Below are 18,664 nucleotides of genomic sequence, written 5' to 3' on the forward strand. Positions count from 1 at the left end.
AGATTATACCATTCAAATGAGCCGGTCAACGTTTACCTCCGCCGGGAACCTTGATAACTTTCTGTGTCATTAAAACGGCATAGGCTTCTCTATCTGCCCTTCTGGCGTCCCAAGAACAATTAATCACATGCTGGTTAAGCCTAGGGAGTAAGTAGTATGTATCGTTGGCGTGCAGCTAGTACCTTCGTCACTGCTGTTCTCAATGACATATGCCAACTAAGACGTAGCGTGGTTTGAGGGAAAGTGCTTGACTCAGAGCCGGAATGACAGCGACATCTTGCTGACTCCGTTGAGGTCGAAGGCAGGATCCGTCCCAGCGATGCAACCGGCTGATGACCGGAACGGCCCCACTTTCGGGACTTGACTCAGCGAGATTTCCGTTGATGGACCGTGCGTGGAAGTGCGTTTGCGGGACGCGTCGCGTAAAGTGGTCGGTCAACCTTCCCTTCCCCGTTGCCTCTTTTGCCCAGCGGGGCACGATTCGAACCGCCATGAGCAGGTTGCGGCTGTTTACCAACAACGCGCACTTCCTCACCTCTGGGATGTTTCCACGGACACTCATCCCTCGCACGAATAGCTGACAACATGGAGGCGGCAACTGAACGCCACTTCTTCCACCACGGCGCCCGTGAGGCGACCGTTACAAAGTCATCCGCCAGGGTAATGCGCAAACCTCCCATCCACGTCTTGCTCTCCGTGGCGGCAATCTTAAACTGACTTGTCACTCGTTATTCGCGCAGGCTCTCGAAAAGGAACAGGAGAACTGCCATTGGTGCCAGATCCGATCGTTTCCCACGCACAAGCAGTACCCCATTACGATCGTAAACGAAGTAGACGACGCCGTCATTCCGCCAACGTTCCGGTTCCTGCAGCAATCGAAGCTCGGGGCCGGCGTCCAAGCCGCTGAGGATAGTTTCCGCACCGGCTGCGAGTGCGACGACGTCGAAGAGTGCCAGTACAGCGGCTGCCTCTGCCTGCAAGAGCAGGAAGACGCCTCGGACGACGAGGGTTACAAGAGGAACAAGGTTTACATGTACCACATGCACGGCGTAAAGGCCGGTCTTCTGCGCAGCAAGTTTCTGCACTCGAAGCGGCCCGTGTACGAATGCCATGAAGGCTGCGCGTGCGCCGAGAACTGCCCGAACCGCGTGGTCGAGAGAGGTCGCAAGGTGCCTCTGCAGATTTTCCGGACGGAGAAGACGGGATGGGGTAAGCTTCCTTGCCCCCGACACGTGCTGCACGAGTAGTAGTAGTAGTAATAGTAGTAGTATTGGTAGTAGTGGTACCTGTGTTCTGGCTGACGGGTTGGCATAACAGGGGTGCGCTCGCTTGTGGACATCAAGAAGGGCCAGTTTGTCGACAAGTACATTGGGGAGATCATCACGCCGCAGGAGGCACAGCGGCGGCGCAACGCGTCCAGCATTGCGGAGCGCAAGGACGTCTACCTCTTCGCGCTGGACAAGTTCACGGACAAGGACTCGCCGGACGTGCGGCTTCGCGGCCCGCCGCTCGAGGTGGACGGCGAGTTCATGTCTGGGCCGACGCGGTTTATCAACCACTCGTGCGAGCCGAACCTGCGCATCTTTGCGCGCGTGGGGGATCACGCCGACAAGCACATCCACGACATCGCCATGTTCGCTCTGCGGGACATACCGCGGGGCGAGCAGCTAACGTTCGACTACGTCGACGGCGTCAGCGAAGAGGATGACGACGCCAAGGACAAGCGCAAGCAGGGCGACATGGTGCGGTGTCTTTGCGGCGCCAAGAACTGCCGTAAATTCCTATGGTGATCAATCGGCCATCGATGGGTGCGACCCGAGGCGGCGGCAACCTGTTGTAATCCAACCCAGGAGGCGGTACATGCAGTCAGTTAGTGTTGCGGCGCCCAACGACCGATCGACAACAAACCCGACCCGGCTGGACCGTCCGGGCCGCTGTCTATGACGGACGATTCCAACGTCATCGGCCGCGACCGTTGATCTGCCGTTTGGCGGGTAAGAGGTGCCGACGCAGAGAGACTGAAGACTGGGGCCCGGATGGATACAAACCAGGGGGTGTGCGGCGGGTAAGGAATAGTGTAAGGAAAGACTGGACCGGGTGACCTGGGCCAGGTGGGTGCCGAAACGGCATGACACGGAGGCTCCGTGGGATTGATGAAGGGCACGCGAGTTGGGTCTTCAGAAATAGCCGGTGCGTCCGGGATTCGTTTGGCAAGAGGAATGTTAGAGAGAGAGAGAGAGAGAGAGAGAGAGAGAGAGAGAGAGAGAGAGAGAGAGAGAGAGAGAGAGAGAGAGAGATCCGACATCAAGAACGGCCAAATCCGCAAGTTAATCGCAGGCAGGGAGGGCATTCTCATTATGTCATGGGAAAATAGTGACAAAACGTAATCAATGCGACTCAAGCACCACAGCATGGAGATTGGAGAGGTTGCGGATGCGGTGTTGGGAAAGAGGCGTATGGATCGTGTTAGTCAAGTAAAGCGACCTTGGGCCCAAAGCGGCGCGGTCAAGGGAACCGAAAGCCGGCAGCGGCATCTCGGTTGGGTTCGTCAAGCGTGATACGAGACATGCCGGGCCTGACTCCGCTTATTGGGGCTTTGCTGTTGCAATTGTCGTGGGTGACATCCTGTTGCCATGAAGTAAGTTCTCGTAATGTGAATGATGAGGCACTGCTACCCATCACGGGTTGAGTGTCTTCCGGGCTTGTCCGGTCATCTATCGATCACTCATCAGTGTCACAGTGTATGAGGTGTTCGGCGGTTCGTTCAACTTGAATCAAGGAGACATCGAGCATAGAACCAAGGGCATCCCGGAGTCAGAAGAGTGGGACAGGCCTAAAAATGCCGGGGATAACCCCTGTTTTGGGCCGACTTTATGATGGATCTCGCCAAGGCACTTATGATGAAGAGGAAAAAAACTGGAGAGGGAAGGGGGGGAAGGATTCGAAGAGCAAGACACCGCCAGGCTGGGTTTGGGCTGATCAGTTGTCTCGGTTGGTTCCATTGTCATTCACAAGCGTTGATCGGGACAAAGAGAGGGCCACGTGCGAACGGGGGGACTTGGACGGAATGGAATGGAAATGCTTGATTCGGGAAGTTTGTTTGTCCTGCGAGCGGGAAATATTGTAGAAAAACGGAAAAACATGATTGACAAATGTGAATAGGGATAAAAGGGAAAGAAAAGAAAAGAACGAAAAGTCGAGGTCCAGACCTCAGGCGGCCCTAAGCGAGTTTGCCATTACCAAAAACAAAAAACAAGCAATCCTCTAAGGCGTCTCCAGCGTTTCTCGCAGTCGATGAACCCCCCTGCCCGCTTCCCGAGATCCTCTTCCGGGGAACTGCAGGCACTGAAGGACGCGCTCCGTCACCACCAACCCGAACCTAGTCCCTCCTCCCCAAGGTAGACACACACGCGCGCGCGCGCTCGCTCACTACCACCTTCTTTTCTTCCATTCTCTACTCCCCATCTTCCCGCCTCGTCGTCCGGCAATCCATCACGTTACACCAACGACCCGGTGCATCAACCAACCAACCAACCAACGAACCAGCAACACTACAGGTCCAGCACTACACAGTAACCAAGCCGGGGTCCAGACCTTCCATCGACTGTCGCCCGATCTTCTCCTCTCCTCATTTTTCTCCCGATCCTTCTTTCCATCCTTACTCCTCCTCGTTTGCTCTGTCGCAAAGTCACACAGACACACGTCTCTGTGCTTGTGATTACTTGCGCCCATTCAGCTTACTGCTCACACCCCCGTCAACCCCCCGACGAGCTGCACATCACCACCAAGACGGTCCCAGGCGATGGCACGAATCATCGCGACCTGCTAGACCACTGCGCATACATTTGCTCCCCTTCCCTTCCACCCACGTTGAGGCTCTGACAAAATGGTATCTCTACCCTGCCCCTCGTTCCTCTTCCCGTACCAACAGAGACCACGTCCGCCCAACAGCCGCCACGAAGCTCTCAGACTAACATCACGTCCCATAGGGCTGCTGCGCTTCCCGCCTCGACGCCGACGGCCCGTACCCGGATCCGACCAACACGGACTCCGCGCGAGCCACTAACCGCGCCGTCGCCGCAACCTCTGGCTCCCGCGACGCCTCCGCCGCCGAGACCACACAGACCTCCTCGGGCCGCCGCCGCGGCCGCCACTCGCACATGCCCCTCGACAAGCACATCAACAAGCCCCTGCGCCGCCACGTCTGGGCCTCTAAGGGCCGCGCCTGGACCCGCGCCGCTCTCGACCGCGAGCGCGCCGACTTCTTCGACACCCGCGTCACCGGACGGCCCGAGGTCTGGCAGTCCCTGCGCGCCGCCCTCGAGGTCCTCTGGGACCCCGTCGCCCAGGGCGCCGCCGCCGACGGCACCGACGGCCTCGCCACCGCCCAGGGCATCCTCGATGCCGCCGAGATCACCCTCCCCACGGGCGACCTCGCCCAGGGCGCCTACGACCAGCTGGGCAACTACTACCCGCTCTCCGAGTGGCTCGTCGCAGACCCCACCAACCTCGTCGAGGACGACGTCACCGTCGCCGACGAGGCCCTCTCCACCGCAGACCTCAAGGACGACCTCGCCGGCGGCGACGAGACCACCGAGGACCTCGACGAGGACGACAACCTCCGCCGCAGGGAGGAGAAGGGTAAGGCCGTCGTCGACGCCCGAGACCAGCTCTCCGTGCTGGCCCGCCTCAGCGAGACCGCCCGCGACGTCACCATCAGCTTCCTCAAGTCGGACACCGTCAGAGTCGTTGCCCGAAAGATCCAGGAAGAGTCAGGCGTAAGTCGGCCTGTTGCAAAACCCCCCTCTGTTTGTATTTCATCTGACAAAGGCACCAGCTTGCCACCGCCAAAAAGGTCCGCATTGCCTACATGGGCAGGATTCTCAAGGAGAACCTCTCCCTCGTCGAACAGGGCTGGCAGGAGGGTCATGTGGTAAATGCCCTCGTCTTCGACCGATAGCATCATCGGGGACAGTCTCCGATGATTCAGTGCGCGCCCTGGTTGTTTGTCAGCCTGCGCGTCGTCAGGACTCGCATCAGATCCAACCCCCCTAGCCCTCTTTCCTCGCCTGCAGGCGCTGGGAACAGCGAGGAGTGAGGGAGTGTGCTGGCCGCTGCCAAGTCTAAGCAGCGTGCCACAGACATTAGGCGCGCACTTGAACGGCACTCATACTTCATCAGAAGCTGTCTGTGCCTGACAACTCTCAACCTACACACCATACACCCCTTTCAGCGCTCTCTCACATGTCACATGGACTTCTTATATCAGTACACCTTGTCCTTTGGTCTGATCTCTGTTCCCCCTCTCCTATCTCTCTCTCTCTCTCTTTCTCTCTCTCTCTCTCTCTCTCAGAGTCTGGACAAATACCCCTTTCATTGCGGTCCAAGACTCTTTTTACTCTGTTGTTTTTTTGCTAGTTTCCTGGCTTCTTTGTTCAGGTAAATGCGGCGTTGGCAAGGATGAGGGAGATATGGAAGCCTTGATCCCTTTCATCCTTAAATGTTGTTGATTTGGCTAGCCATTGCATGGCGTCTGTTTGTTATAAAAAAAGTCACGTCACTGCAAGAGTTTGTAATTCTCCTCTCTTAATTCTCTCTAGTTCTTAATAGTGGTCACTTTAACCAGTCTGATCTGCCACTCTCCGGGTAACTTGAAGGGAGGCATAGGGGTCCGCTCAGGACTAATAATACCAAGATGTGTCTCATCCCAGTCTTGGACTTTCTCCTTTCGATGCCGTATGTGAAATGTCATGGGGCAAGTTCCGACTAATAGGGACATGTCGTCCTCATCACCAATCAACTTGCGAAGCCCGAATGGAACATGAAGAACATCTCATTTCTACCTACTCATGACGCCTGACCGGGCTGCACTTTTTACTCTAACCAAAAACGAGAGAGAGAAGGGGAGAAGCCGAGGGAAGAAAAACACAGACAAGACTTCGCCCCTCCCTCTTCCCTAATCGTTCCCCATTTCAACAATGACAGCCGCTCCAACTGAGCCAGCCGTCAGTTGCTCCCCTTCCCAACGAACCGTGTCTTTGCTTTTGGTTTCGGAGTCATCACGGCACCTCCTTGGCTCTCATTACACCCACGGGCCTAGGCCCCTAGGCAGCCGGGGCAACCAACACTGCTGTTTCGATATATAACACCAAAATCGGCCTATCAACCCCTTTATGCCGCCGAGCCGATCTTGTTGAGGCCCTTGAGGGAACCCAGGCTCAAGGCCAGGCCCTGCGATCTGCTTCTTATTCTGACGAAGCCGGTGATGGGTCCGTCCTCGCCCTCCTTTTCGATGCTCAAGTTGGCCAGAGCGTCCTCGCCTACGGTTGTTAGCATAAATGATCTAGATGTTCAGTGACCCAAAGGACTTACCGAAAACGCTGCGAGCGTATAGGTTCGCGCTCAGGAACTGGCAGTCGCCCTTCATGCTGGCCTCCGGGGTCAGGCAGTTCATGTTGGTCGCTGCCATCAGCTGTTCGAGGAAATCGCGGAGAGACTTGGCCTTGGAGTTGATGTTGACCTTGTTCTCCCACTCAAACTCGGTCCACATCGTGCGGAACTGCGTCTCGGTGCACGTTGCGGGCTGAATGTAGTCCATAATGTCAACGTGGAGATCGTTGAGGATGACGACATTAGTGTCCGTAGAGTGGGCGCCGTCGTAGACAACGTTGCCGAAGATGACGCCGGTATCCGTGGAGGAGACCTTGATAGTGCACTGGACGTTGTGGAAGTCATGGGGACCCAGATTCTGTGTCGTCGGGCGCTCGACAACCTTGAGATCACCAAGAGTAGCAAACTCGACTGACAGGTTCTGCAGCGTCTCCATGGTCTGGTTGACCAGCAGCACGTCCAAGACGATGTCGAACTGGTGCACCTTAACGTAGGCCTCGGCGTAGACGGGGTCGGAGAAACCGGTCAGCTGGACAACGCGGCTGAGCTTGGATGACAGATCCTCTGCGGTGGCCTCTCCGCCGGTTGCCCTTTCCAGGTCGACTTCAATCTCATCCAGTCCATCGTTGGCGTTCTTCTTGGACAGCTGGCGGATCTGGACAACGTCGTCGACCTGGATGGCTGTCTTGGCCTTCTCGACAGCCTCCTTGGCAGCCTTTTTCTTCTCCTCGGCCTGGACCATCGCCCTGAACGCCTTCCGGGTATCGTCGAGGTAAACAGTCTCGAGTTCCTTGTTCTGGGTGAACTCAGACAATGACCGCACACAAGACATGATGCGGTCCACAGAGTCCTCGTCGATAGGGGCCTTGACGAATTGCGACTGTCCGACACGGATGATGGAAATCATGATGAGCATGGCCTCACCCCGAAGTGCATTGGTACGAGCGGACTCGGCAGAGATCTCAGCATGGCGCATGACCAGCTTCACCAGGGTGGCGGAGAGAACGGTTGCGAGGTAGTAGTCGCCGTCGAGGATGAGCTGGCGCAGAGGAGGCTTCTGGGCAGCCTTGACGGCTTCCAACTTGGCAGCCACAGCAGACTGGCTGGTGAGCGCCGTCTCGGTAGCGTAAGTACCGTCGGCAAGGACCTTTCGGGAGCCGGTGGGTGCCGCGGGCTTGGAGTGGCCGTTGACCTGCTCCTTGTTTTCCTCGTCGCCGTCACCGTCAAGAAGTCGTTGTTCCGAAGCGAGAATCGGGATCTCGCCAAGGCTGGCACGAATGCTCCTCCACGCATCCCTGATGTCGCGCTCCTCCAGGGAATATTCTCCTATAATCCACATGATTCCCCTATACACCTTTCCGGCGCGCACCTCGCTCAGGGTAGCAACCAGCCTCTGGACGATGGGCTTGCGCAGGTTGGGGAACTTCTCGACGACCTCCTTCACAAAGTTGATGACATCGACGGCGGAGGTGTTGTTGAAGTCGGCGATGAAGTCCATTAGCAGGTCGACGACGCTAGCAGCAACCTCGGAGAACTTGATGGCGCACTGATGGATGGTGTGGATGAGGAGTTGACGGTACTCGGTGTTCTTCTCGTACTCCTGGTCGACGGTCTTGGACAGCTCCTTCTTGAGCAAGAGGACAACCTCCTCGACGTTCTTGCTCGACACCATCTCGAGAGCAATGTCCAGGGCCTTGCGTCGAACATCAATGTCGGGGCTAGAGAGGACGCGGAGAATTTCCATAACTAAGTCGTCCAGGATACCCTCGTTCTTTTTCCGCAGCTGGTCGACCCGGTCCAGCACGATGAGCTTAACGTTGTTGTCCGCCTCCTTAATGCTGAGCTCGATGAACTTGGCGGCCGCGGCCTTGACAGCGACAGGATTGTTGGTGAGGGCGGTTAATGAAGAAGCGGCTTCGTACACGACGGTCGAGGCGTTTGCTTCGAGGAGGTCGAAAATGAGTCTGAGATACCGCGCCTGCTTCGGGTTAGGTATGTGCCCCTAGCCCCCAGTCCTTCTAGGAATCCTACCTTGTTCTGCGAGTTTTGGACGGCATCCTTGCGAATGAACTCGAGTTCGACGAGCTGCAGAAGCTCCTCTGCGTTCGGAATACCCTCGAATACGGTGCTCAGGTAGAGCAGGGCCTTTTCGTGGTCGATGGACGCCAGCGCGGCGAAGGCGTTGCGCTTGCATGTTGCGTCGTTCTCGGCTTCGAGGAAGGTGGCGATGAGGTCGGAGGCATCGGGGATCAGGGAGGCGGAGTGTGTGTAGATGGAGGAGACGGCGAAGACGGCGTTCTTGCGGACGTAGGCGTGGCGGTGCTCGAGGCATTGTCTCGCGGACGAAAGCAGAGGCTCAATGAGCTCGGGTTCCCTAAGCTTGCACAGGAAACGGAGGGTGTTTCCTCGGATGTACTCGTTGGGGTGCTGCAGGTCGTTTCTGATACCGTTGCTGAGGCCAAAGTGTTAGCAAGGGGGGGTATTGCAGCTCTAAGGGACGATAGGCCAAGCCACGAACCAGACCAAGATCATCTCCTGCTTGAGCTTGCCATTGGAGTCCAGCTTGGGGCAGATCTCGTAGTAAAAGTACAGGAGCTTCTTCAGAGCCTTGTGCTTCGAGGGCATAACGAATCGGATGATGTGCATGAGCAGGTTAGGCATCGGGTCGCCGTTGAGCATGATGGTGAGAATGCGCTTCATGGTCTCGACCTTGCTCTCGTCGGTGCCCTTCTCGAGCTGCGTGCGCAGGTCGGACAGGGAAGGGATGTCGGCAGCATTGTCCTGGTGCACCAAGCTGTACGCATTTTCCAGAAAGGAGGCCATCGTGGGCAGTTGCTGTGGTGTTTGCTGGCGAAGTGCCGGCGCGGTGAGGTTGAGGACAGTGTTCAAGGGGGAAGTCGGGGGGTGTAGTGTTCGAGTGGGATGTATCGAACCTGGGCGGTGGGGATTGGACGGCCTAGGGGGACGGGGCGGAATACGTGTTAGCTAAGGGAAGCTTACGCTGTGTGAAGGTACATACACGCTTGCTTGGTGGGTTCAAGGGGGGGAAACCTTTATGGGGGGGAAATGACGAACTTTCAGACCATCCGTTCAAACTGTCCTCTTTCCACGCAAGACTCAGATGGAAATGTGTCGCCCAGTTGTGCTGTTTGGGGAGCAATTCGATCCGATATACGGCTTCGCGGCTGGCCTCTCTATCTGGCCCATTCGTGAATATCTGTCCCTGGGCGCCGAACAGGTGTCACTAAGCGAAAGCCCACGTGATTTTGGTGGGACCCTGAACCACGGAACGGATTAAAGATGCCGGACAATCCCTGGATTGAGTCTCTCTTGATGAAGCTCCCCAATTGGTCGGAGCTTGGACCACCTCGATTCAGGACCCCTGCCACGCCGCCGTCACTGGCACTCGGCCGGTAGTACGGGGGGGGGGACCATCCCGCTTTTCTCGCATTCTCAAGTCTCCAGCCTTGCAGCTCGAAGACACCAGCCGCGACAAGACACCACCGACATTGTTATTGTCAACCACAGCCGCAACGATGGCGGCCCCTACTGATCAGTTTTACCTCCGATACTAGTATGTATCACTTCTTACCGAGCGCTAGAGAGATTTGGCTGACCGGAAAATAGCTCTGGCCATTCTGGACGGTTCGGACACGAGTTCCTGGGTAACAGCGACCCCACCATCACTTGACCGATCCCTCGACCTTGAGTTCTGACGATGGTCCTCAGAATTCGACTTCCGCGTTCTCGGCGATGGAAGAAGCGCAGTTGCGCGTTACGCGAACAACTCCAACTACCGAAACGACAGCCTGATTCGCAAAGAGAGTACGACGCCGATGACGACTTCGAAATAGCAATGCACATGACTAACTAGGGAAACTTAGTGTGCGTCAGCGCTCTTATCATTGACGAGATCAAGCGCATCATCAAGACAAGCGAGATCATGAAGTACGGCTTCCGCAACGGACTGCACCCCGATACCGCTGACACACTGTGAAGGGAAGACGACTCCAAGTGGCCACAAAAGAACAAAGACGGACGCCAAGAACTCGAGATTCGGCTGGGCAACGACCACATTTCTTTCGAGGTGGGTGACGATGGCTTCGTTGGTATCTCAAGAACTGGGCTGACATGTCTCGTACAGACCGCTAAGATTGGGTCACTGGTCGACGTGACCGAGTCGGCCGACCCCGAAGGACTGCGAGTGTTCTACTATCTAGTGCAGGATCTGAAGGCTCTGGTTTTCAGCCTGATTGCCCTGCACTTCAAGATCAAGCCCATCTAAACGGGACGATGTTGATGGCGGCGACAACGAGGAAATTGGAGATACCCGGGACAACTGGCCAGCGGTTCCCACGTGAGGGGGGCTACGAGACAACCATGACGAAAGACCGCATGTGACCTGCGGCGCAACAATTTTCCTCTCTTTCTAGAAGATGAGAAAAACACGCATGTTGGACGCATGGAGGTGAGGGTTCTTGGACCCTTCCAGCTCAGACGATGAGCTGGCGAACGGACGGACGGGCAGGCGGACAATTCAGGAGTCCTGCCCGTCGTCCCATATTTTGAGGTAGACTTGACGAGACTGCATGACCTGCGGTCATGTGTCCCCTGGAAAAAAAATTTACGAGATATGTTTTTCGCCTTTGTTTGCTTACTATTTTAAATGCAAGCACGCACGAGCCCCCTCCACACTCGACGTGAGATCCAAAGAGTTGCGGCGCGGAATGACGACGAAACGCAGGAGGCGCGTAGTTGCGTATGACCTCTTTATTTTTTGTCTTCTATCGTAAGTGACATGCAGCCCGCTGTCAGAAAATAGGGGCAGGTACTCGGTCAGATCGTCCTTCTGAATTGGGATGTCTGTCGCACTTGGTTCGAGGAACTGAGGTGTTGCGGTTCGCATGCCAGGCGAACGGCGATAAATCCGGGTTAGACCCGGGGAACGGGTGCCGTTCGACACTAGGCAAGTTGTGTTCCTCTGTGCAACTTACAAGCACCTTGGCTGGGACGAACGGCGGCTGTTGCGGGCTGTTCGTTGCACTACCTAGGTAGCCGACAAGGCTTGCAGGGGGAAAGGTCGTTGATGGCGTGGCGGGTTGCGCTGGTGCCCGGCGTTGGGATCGCGCCAGAAGAAGGCATGGAAGAACAGGGCAGACGTTGGCGGCGCGTTTGGCGGCGATGCCGATCCCAAAGTGCCTCTCATGCGAAGGGGTGTGTGGGTGGCTGCGATGACTCTCAAAGTTTGATACACGGGAAACTCGAGACACTACGGGCGCGTCCAAGGTCTCTTTAAGCATTCCTTTCGGGTGATGCCGAGCACTCGACAGAGCTTTCATCTGGAACAGGGGCGAATATTGTACTTCGTTTTTGTAGATGCATCCATCATACGGCGGCACCTTGATGCTCAGAGACACTTGACAACAGCAGAACAGCAGACCGGCAGCACAAAGAATGCGAGGATAGGGGGTTCACAGATGATGGCAAGGGGCTAGCTGTTGGAGTAGGACTCATACGGAGGGGTATTTGGCGAGTAAGGGATGAATGTGCCAACTTGCACAGCCCTCTTCACATGAGGCTGAGACCTGACTTGGGAGTTGCCTGCCCGTCTGGACTAGAGCTGTGGACGAGAGCTGTGGACGAGAGCTCAAGATGAGGCTTCAAAGGCCAGGTGGGAGGCTGAACGGCAGACTTTGACTAACCCCAGTGCAATTTAAGGCTGGGGTTACAGCTCCACGAGCATGTGCTAGTTGGTTAGTGTAGGCGCGAAATGAGATCATGAGAGAGGGTGCTTGGACAGTGTCTGAGGGCCTGATGCAGGAAAATGGAAAAGAGAGTCGCTGCAGGAGCACAGAGTTTGGCCCCAGTCTGTGCTCGCAGCGAGATGCATTCAGCGCCCTGCCGAAGCCTCCGTCCCGTCGCGAAGGCTGGACGAGGAGGGAAACGGGCGCTGAGAAGAGCCCGCAAGCCCGACGAAAGACAAAGCCTTGACCCCTAAGAAAAACAGAACCGCATGCTGATGCAGAAACGGGACAGGGGAGCAACAGGGCACGCGAGGTTTCTCAGTGCATGCAGACAGACCGCCGAGGTTTCGTCTCAGTGGGTTCGTTTTCGGTGCGAGTGGATGAGTGAGTGGGTGATGAGTTGGTTTGTGAGTGAGGGAGTGAGTGGCAGAGGGAGAGAAGCGCTAGGCAGGGCGTCAGTTGCAAGTTATGTGCGTGTGCGTGAGTTGGCGGGGCTGGCGACGGTTCGCTGCTGCCAGTTGCCATGTCGGCCAGCGGCCAGCGGTCCCATTGAGTGATGTGTCCCAGGGTCCCTGCGACGCTTGCGGCCCAGCAGGCTGTTCCTCCAAGCCTTCAAGCCACACTATCTGCAGACGGTGGGCATAATGCCGTCAGCTAGACGGGCTAGACCAGTTGGCCCAGGTAGCGCACCACATCCAGCCAGCGCGTGGCAGGGTCGAGCCGCCTGAAGCGACAGCGACAGCGGTAGCAGACGAGATGGAGTGGCAGAAGGAAGAGTGACAGACAGACAGACAGACAAGAGGGAGAGAAAAGAGGCGCAAACCACATTTTGCGGCGGGCAAGGCGTGACAGCGGAGAAATGACACATGTCGGGCCCCCTTCCAACGTGGCTAGCGGTAAACGATGCGTGGCCCTCTCTGTGGCTTGCTGTCCCCATTTTCTTCTGCTCCTAATTTTTCTTCCTTTCCACTTTTTCCCTGCACTGAAAGTCTAGTTGATGGTGGTGGTGATGTTCATGGTGATGGCGATGGTGAGTGATGGTGGAGAGAAGGTTGTGGGCAGACAGAAGGCGGGGGACGCAGGCGTCATCGGCTGCAATGCATTGACTGCACCTGCCTCCCCCGTCTTCCGCCCGCCTCTGTCTTGGCCCTTGACCCTTACCCACTCTCTCGCGCATTCTCACTCACTCATTGACCCCCATTTCATGTAGGTACGCTTACTCTCATCTACATTCTTTCCAGGAAAGGAAGAAAAAAATAGGGATTGGTGTAAGTCGCCGTGGTAGATTGCCTTTGCTTCCAACGGGGGTTCAAGCCACTCAGTCTCATGTCATGATACACCAACTTGTAATGATGCCCCAGTTGAAGAATACAGACAGAAAGAAGCCAAACCCCTCATCATCAATGCCGCCCTGTGTCCAATCGACGCAGCTGAGGCCCTTCCCGTCCCATCCCATCCCTCCTCGTCGTCGTCCCTCCTTCCCGGTCACCCCCATTTCTCTCATTCCCATTACACCCCCGTCCCGGCACCCTTTCTAACGATAAAGTGTACGTACTGTCTGTAGGTACAGATACTGTCCAGTCCCTCCAGGCCTCCGTGTTCCTGTCTGTCTGTATGCGTCTGGGTGTATCTGTCTCCCTTCCCCCAACCCGACAATCACCCCCCCTTCCGCTGTCATTCCAACCGGTGCCGTTGCTACTGCCGTTGCTGCTGCTGCTGCTGCTGCTACTGCTGCTGCTGCGTGCAGCCACTTCCATTTCTTCCACTTCCAGTCTGCCTCGACCGATTTCGCTTCTGTCACATCAGTCATCCATCCACCCATCTGTTGCACTTGCTGCTGCTGTTGTCGTCCTGCACTCGATATTATTCCCTCAAAGCCAAAAGACTTTGTCATCTGCGACGAGCTTTACACATCATCGACTTGCTTTGACCTTTGCGGATGACAACTCCCATCAACCAACATCGGCAACTTCTCTCTACGACCTGTCCCCGCGAACTCAGTCTCCTGCGGGTTCCTGGGGTAATATTCGTCTCGACCAATACCCTTCTCGAGCCTCCCCCGACCGCTATCTCTCGCTTGTCAGGCCTGTGATTTTGTAGGCCCTTGTGTCACCGACTGCTCCAACTAGCAACTGGCCTGGATCGCTTCTCTTCATCATCCTTTCGACCGAGTCACACACGAACCCGCGATCGCTCGCAAACGAACCCTGACGTCGCCTGCCACTGCGCCTTCAAAACACCGACCAACAACCCTCAATCCATTACTTAACCCCAAAGCTCCTCTTGTCCCCCTGCTGCCATCATTGCGGAGCCCCCCTACCACCCCTGCCGGCGGTAAAGCCGCAGCCGTTCCGTTCCCCGTTGACGCGACCAAACCCCATCGCCCGACATCGACATCTCCACCACCCGCCGCACTCGACGACACGCGACCCCGAACTTCCTCCCGCCCAACATGCCCACTCCTTCATCCAATCCTCCTCCCGACCCTCATTCACCCCGATCCCACAGTTTCTCGACATGTCCTGAAGACAGCAGCTCACGAACCCCGCAACGCAGCTGGCGCCCGCCTACCGATGCAAACCAGGGCCCTGCCGAGATGGACACCCATCACGACGACCGCATGGACGAGGACGCTTCCCCCGCCCCTGTCAGCGCTCTAATGTCGCAAGCCGAGGGCATGAGCACTGAGGTCATCATCGACGACGAGCCCACATCCGCCGTGTCCTCCTCCCGCTCCACCACGATGTCACCGAGGCCGCAGTCGGGCGGCACCGGCACCGCCCACTCGTCGCCGGCGGCAGATATGGAGTCGTTCAAGCATGCCGAGTCCGACGAGGAGGGCCACTTGGCCGGTGACAGGTCAAGGACGTCCCGACAAGATGGCACGAGGCGGCATGGCGATCCCAGCCTGTCGCCAACATCGTTGCACGACGACAGCAAGGGCGTGGACTTGGATGCCGACGGCGTATGGGAAGAGGAGCTCATGGCTCCGTCCATGGGTCCAGACTTTTCTAACATGCGGGTACGTATCTGGCGATGCATATACACGTTTTATCGATTGCACTGTCAACTGACATGCGACAGGTCATTCCGGCAACTGCATCATCGTTCTTGCGCCCTGGGAGCAAGTTCCACGGGACACAACAATCGGAACGACAGGTGTACGACGTGCAGGTCGAAATCAAGCACGTCGACCTGAGGGAATCCTTCCTGTGCGGATACTTGCGAATCCAAGGTACGAACGGCTGGCTTCCCCGCCCCCCCTCATGTAACCGTTTGCTAAACTCTGTGCGCGTATGCGTACATGCAGGCCTCACCGAAGACCACCCCACATTGACGACGTACTTTGAGGGCGAAATCATTGGCACGAAATACAGCTTCATCACCAACCACGAGAGCTGGGGCGCCACCGACAAGATCGACCTGAATCACTGGGCCAAGTTCAACGCCTTCCGCCCGTTCCAGAAGCAGGCGCGCAAGGGCCCTGTGGTGATCCGTGACGTCGCCCAGCGCGAGAATATCTTTATGCGCTGGAAGGAACACTTCCTCGTCCCCGACCACCGCGTGCGTACCATTTCCGGCGCCAGCTTCGAGGGCTTCTACTACATTTGCTTCAACCAAATCAAGGGTGAAGTGAGTGGGATCTACTTCCACTCCAAAAGTGAAAAGTACGTGCCGACGATTGCCCCGAACTTGCTCCTTGGTCCCTCCCTTTTTTTTTTTTTTTTCCTGCTTGCTTTTTTCTCCTTGGTTCGCTAACAAAACTGCCGCCACCAGGTTTCAACAGCTCGAGCTCAAGCACGTGGAGGATAGGGGCTGCTTCGGTGCCATGGAATTCAGATGAGATTCCGAGACCCAGACCGGCTACCTTGGAAGCCGCGGGGCTCGGCGGGCTGTAGTGAAGGAGGCACAAGCGCGACTGCAGCCTCATGCAGCGCGCGGGAGTATATCTGCTTGGACGCATCCCACTCCCACTTTTTTTCTCTTTTCATTTTCTCGTCTTTTTGATTTTGCAAATGATATCAAATGACGATGCCTTGGTGCGCCTTGGGTATAAGGAGGAATAGTTCAAGGCCGGCCACGATAGGGAGGGTTACGACACCTAGGTACGGAGAAGGGGGGGAGGAGGAGAGGGAGAGAGTGAGAGAGATACACAAACATATTCATAGTATTTCTTATCAGGCACGGACAAGGCATCATCAAAGGAGAATGGGTCTCTTTCAAAGTTTTTTTCTTTTTCTAGGAGGGGCTGTACATGGCTTTTTTTTCTTCCTCTACTTCTTCTTCTTCCTCCTCCTCTATCGCTAGGCTTCCTCTTTTTCGAATTTGGTGAAGTAACCCTTTCGGAAAGGGTTCAGCTCATCTGCCGTTGTTCCCGCTACGAATGTGCGCTTATAGGCGGCCAGCTTCTCTGGATCAACCTGGCTGTCGGGGATGCGCCGGTATGTGATGAGTCTCCGAGACCCTTGGACAGAAAGTCAGGTTAGCAAGACGATTGACAGAAGCAATCGTGAAACGAAGACAAGTCGTGATAGGCAAGACAGTCTGCAAAAGAGAAACTCACATTTGTTGAAGGGCTGCACACACGTGACGACGATCTCGAGGCGAGGGTGTTGCGGCGTGGGGATCTCCTGGTCCTCGTCGTTGGCGGTGGGCATCCAGAAGGAGAGGCGGCCGCCGTCGACGAGGGTGTCGGAGGCGAACTGGAGGATGTCGTCGAGCATGACGAGAAAGCTGTACGGTTTCTTCGGGGCGATGAAGTCTCCCGATCTGGGGGATGTTAGACGAGGTTCGTCGGTGGGGGGAACAAGGGATTTCGTGGAAATAAGGGGCAAAAGGGCCACCAGTAAAGGCGAAGTCGGTGGTCATCAACAACTTACTTGTACCGCTGCTTCCCGGCCTCGACGACCCACGGCGTCTTCTCCGGATCCCTGCACCCCAACACGCGCAGACCCTCCCTCACGCCGTACGGCGGATCGCACACGATGCCGTCGAGCCACCGGGTCTTCCTGACGGGGGTGTTGGTCAGGTCGGCGGTCCAGAACTCACCGACGCGGTCCAGCAGGCCGTACTGCGCAAAGTTGCCCCTGACGCTGCGGTCCCCGCCGGCGCCGCGGATGCTGCGGCCGTCGATGTCGCTGCCGAAGCCGAGGGCGCCGAAGTGGGCGCAGGCGATGGGGAAGGAGCCTGTGCCGACGAAGGGGTCGTAGAAGAGCCTGCCGGGCGCGGCGTGGGCGAGGTTCGCGGTGACAAGGGCGAGCTCCGAGTCCATGGAGGTGGTGCTGATGTACCCCCGCTTCTTGAGGTCGTAGGTGAGAGACAGGTGGCGGGCGCCAGAGGCGAGGTGACGGCCGAAGTGGACGCGCTTCGGGGCCGGGCCGTGGAGGTCCCAGTCCTCGAAGATTGTGAGCTCGATGTCGGGCGTCTTGAGGTTGATGGGCCCGCGGAGGGGCAGGTAGCGGAAGGCGTTGATGAGGGCGACGAACTCAGCGTGCGGGCGGGAGGTCTGGTAGGTATCGAGGGAGAACTTGAAGGAGGAGGCCGAGACGGCAGACCAGTCGAAGGAGGTCGGCGTCGGGGAGTCGACGGATGGCCTGAGGGCCTCGTGGATGCCTTCGTGAGAGGGCGCCGAGGCAAGGAGGAGGTGGATCGACTGTGTGAGAAGGGAGCGGGCGATGAGACGAGGGGCGAGGGAGGGGGACGGGAGGGTAATTATGCAGAAGGGGGACTGTTTTTTTGTACTTTTGTTAGCCAGGTCTGCGTTTGAAGCGATACTTGGGTTGGTTGATAGTGCGGAGTGCGAATCTCATGAAAGGTGTGTGTGTGTGTGTGTGTGTGTTATCAGGAAATGAGATGAGATGAGAGTGAGAGTAAGATCTTGTTGATGCTTCAACGTTTATTGGACCAAAGACAAGAAACATCCTTATGACGAACGACCCAATTCCCAATGCAGAGTTTACTTCTTTTTTGAAATATGATTACAGATACGGTGGGACAAAGCTCACTCGAGAACCTCTCACGAGACCATCACCAAAAACACACTATTGAAGAAGACTCACATCAGGGCTGTACTCGACCACCTTCATGTCGATCCCCTCCAGGTCGGCGAGGGCCTGCAACTCCGGGAGCCGGAAGGACTCGTGGGCCTGCGAGAAGCGGACGAGGTACTCCATGCTGGGCCGTCACCGGTTCTGTCCCTGGCCGTGTTGCGCCGGGTCGTGTACTCGGGTCCGAAGTGCCACTCACTCAGAGACTGAGTGAGGGAGGAGGGGCAGCCGAGAAAAATGCAGAATGCAGGTCCGGAGCGCGGGGTGGTTAAAAAAAAAAGTGCCCCTCGTTTGCGCCCGTGGCTGGTTTTTTTTTTTTTTGGCTGCTAAGGCGTGTTAGCTGGGATGCATGTAACTAGTGTGAGATTATAAACCCCGTGCTCACTCACAATAAGAAGAGACCGTCAATCAAGATGTTGTAGGGCTTCAATTTGCGAATCTCTAGTGGTGTTGTTGGAGGAACTTGGACTTCTTGCATCGTCT

General features: G+C 56.6%; 6 protein-coding genes across 6 annotated transcripts; 4 read left to right on the plus strand and 2 right to left on the minus strand.

Moving 5' to 3' along the window:
* Positions 1-451: 451 nt before the first annotated feature.
* On the plus strand, positions 452-2,715 carry CDEST_02300 (Putative SET domain-containing protein). Its single transcript, XM_062918459.1, has 3 exons — positions 452-660; positions 741-1,209; positions 1,318-2,715. The coding sequence occupies exons 1-3, from the start codon at positions 586-588 to the stop codon at positions 1,788-1,790; spliced, it is 1,017 nt and encodes a 338-aa protein (XP_062774510.1). The 5' UTR covers positions 452-585; the 3' UTR covers positions 1,791-2,715.
* A 514-nt stretch (positions 2,716-3,229) lies between these two features.
* Positions 3,230-5,710, plus strand: CDEST_02301 (Putative Ubiquitin domain-containing protein 1/2). Its single transcript, XM_062918460.1, has 3 exons — positions 3,230-3,889; positions 3,990-4,778; positions 4,838-5,710. Exons 1-3 carry the CDS (start codon positions 3,887-3,889, stop codon positions 4,958-4,960), a joined length of 915 nt encoding a protein of 304 aa, XP_062774511.1. The 5' UTR covers positions 3,230-3,886; the 3' UTR covers positions 4,961-5,710.
* A 111-nt stretch (positions 5,711-5,821) lies between these two features.
* Positions 5,822-9,579, minus strand: CDEST_02302 (Putative clathrin/coatomer adaptor, adaptin-like, coatomer beta subunit, armadillo-like helical). The gene is made up of 5 exons (XM_062918461.1): positions 9,466-9,579; positions 8,909-9,346; positions 8,422-8,842; positions 6,373-8,368; positions 5,822-6,320 (listed from the first exon to the last, which is right to left on the minus strand). The coding sequence occupies exons 2-5, from the start codon at positions 9,211-9,213 to the stop codon at positions 6,172-6,174; spliced, it is 2,871 nt and encodes a 956-aa protein (XP_062774512.1). The 5' UTR covers positions 9,214-9,346; positions 9,466-9,579; the 3' UTR covers positions 5,822-6,171.
* A 210-nt stretch (positions 9,580-9,789) lies between these two features.
* Positions 9,790-11,036, plus strand: CDEST_02303 (Putative Mago nashi protein). Its single transcript, XM_062918462.1, has 6 exons — positions 9,790-9,964; positions 10,018-10,055; positions 10,120-10,215; positions 10,275-10,338; positions 10,390-10,477; positions 10,535-11,036. Exons 1-6 carry the CDS (start codon positions 9,927-9,929, stop codon positions 10,673-10,675), a joined length of 465 nt encoding a protein of 154 aa, XP_062774513.1. The 5' UTR covers positions 9,790-9,926; the 3' UTR covers positions 10,676-11,036.
* Positions 11,037-13,770: 2,734 nt separating this feature from the next.
* On the plus strand, positions 13,771-16,436 carry CDEST_02304 (Putative vacuolar import/degradation protein Vid24). Its single transcript, XM_062918463.1, has 4 exons — positions 13,771-15,156; positions 15,219-15,369; positions 15,445-15,802; positions 15,912-16,436. Exons 1-4 carry the CDS (start codon positions 14,587-14,589, stop codon positions 15,976-15,978), a joined length of 1,146 nt encoding a protein of 381 aa, XP_062774514.1. The 5' UTR covers positions 13,771-14,586; the 3' UTR covers positions 15,979-16,436.
* Position 16,437: 1 nt separating this feature from the next.
* CDEST_02305 (Putative ribosomal RNA large subunit methyltransferase K/L-like, methyltransferase) lies at positions 16,438-18,464 on the minus strand. Its single transcript, XM_062918464.1, has 4 exons — positions 18,194-18,464; positions 17,015-17,862; positions 16,699-16,904; positions 16,438-16,599 (listed from the first exon to the last, which is right to left on the minus strand). The coding sequence occupies exons 1-4, from the start codon at positions 18,305-18,307 to the stop codon at positions 16,439-16,441; spliced, it is 1,329 nt and encodes a 442-aa protein (XP_062774515.1). The 5' UTR covers positions 18,308-18,464; the 3' UTR covers position 16,438.
* Positions 18,465-18,664: the final 200 nt, after the last annotated feature.

This window comes from Colletotrichum destructivum, chromosome 2, assembly GCF_034447905.1.
Source record: "Colletotrichum destructivum chromosome 2, complete sequence".
Lineage (NCBI taxonomy): Eukaryota > Fungi > Ascomycota > Sordariomycetes > Glomerellales > Glomerellaceae > Colletotrichum > Colletotrichum destructivum.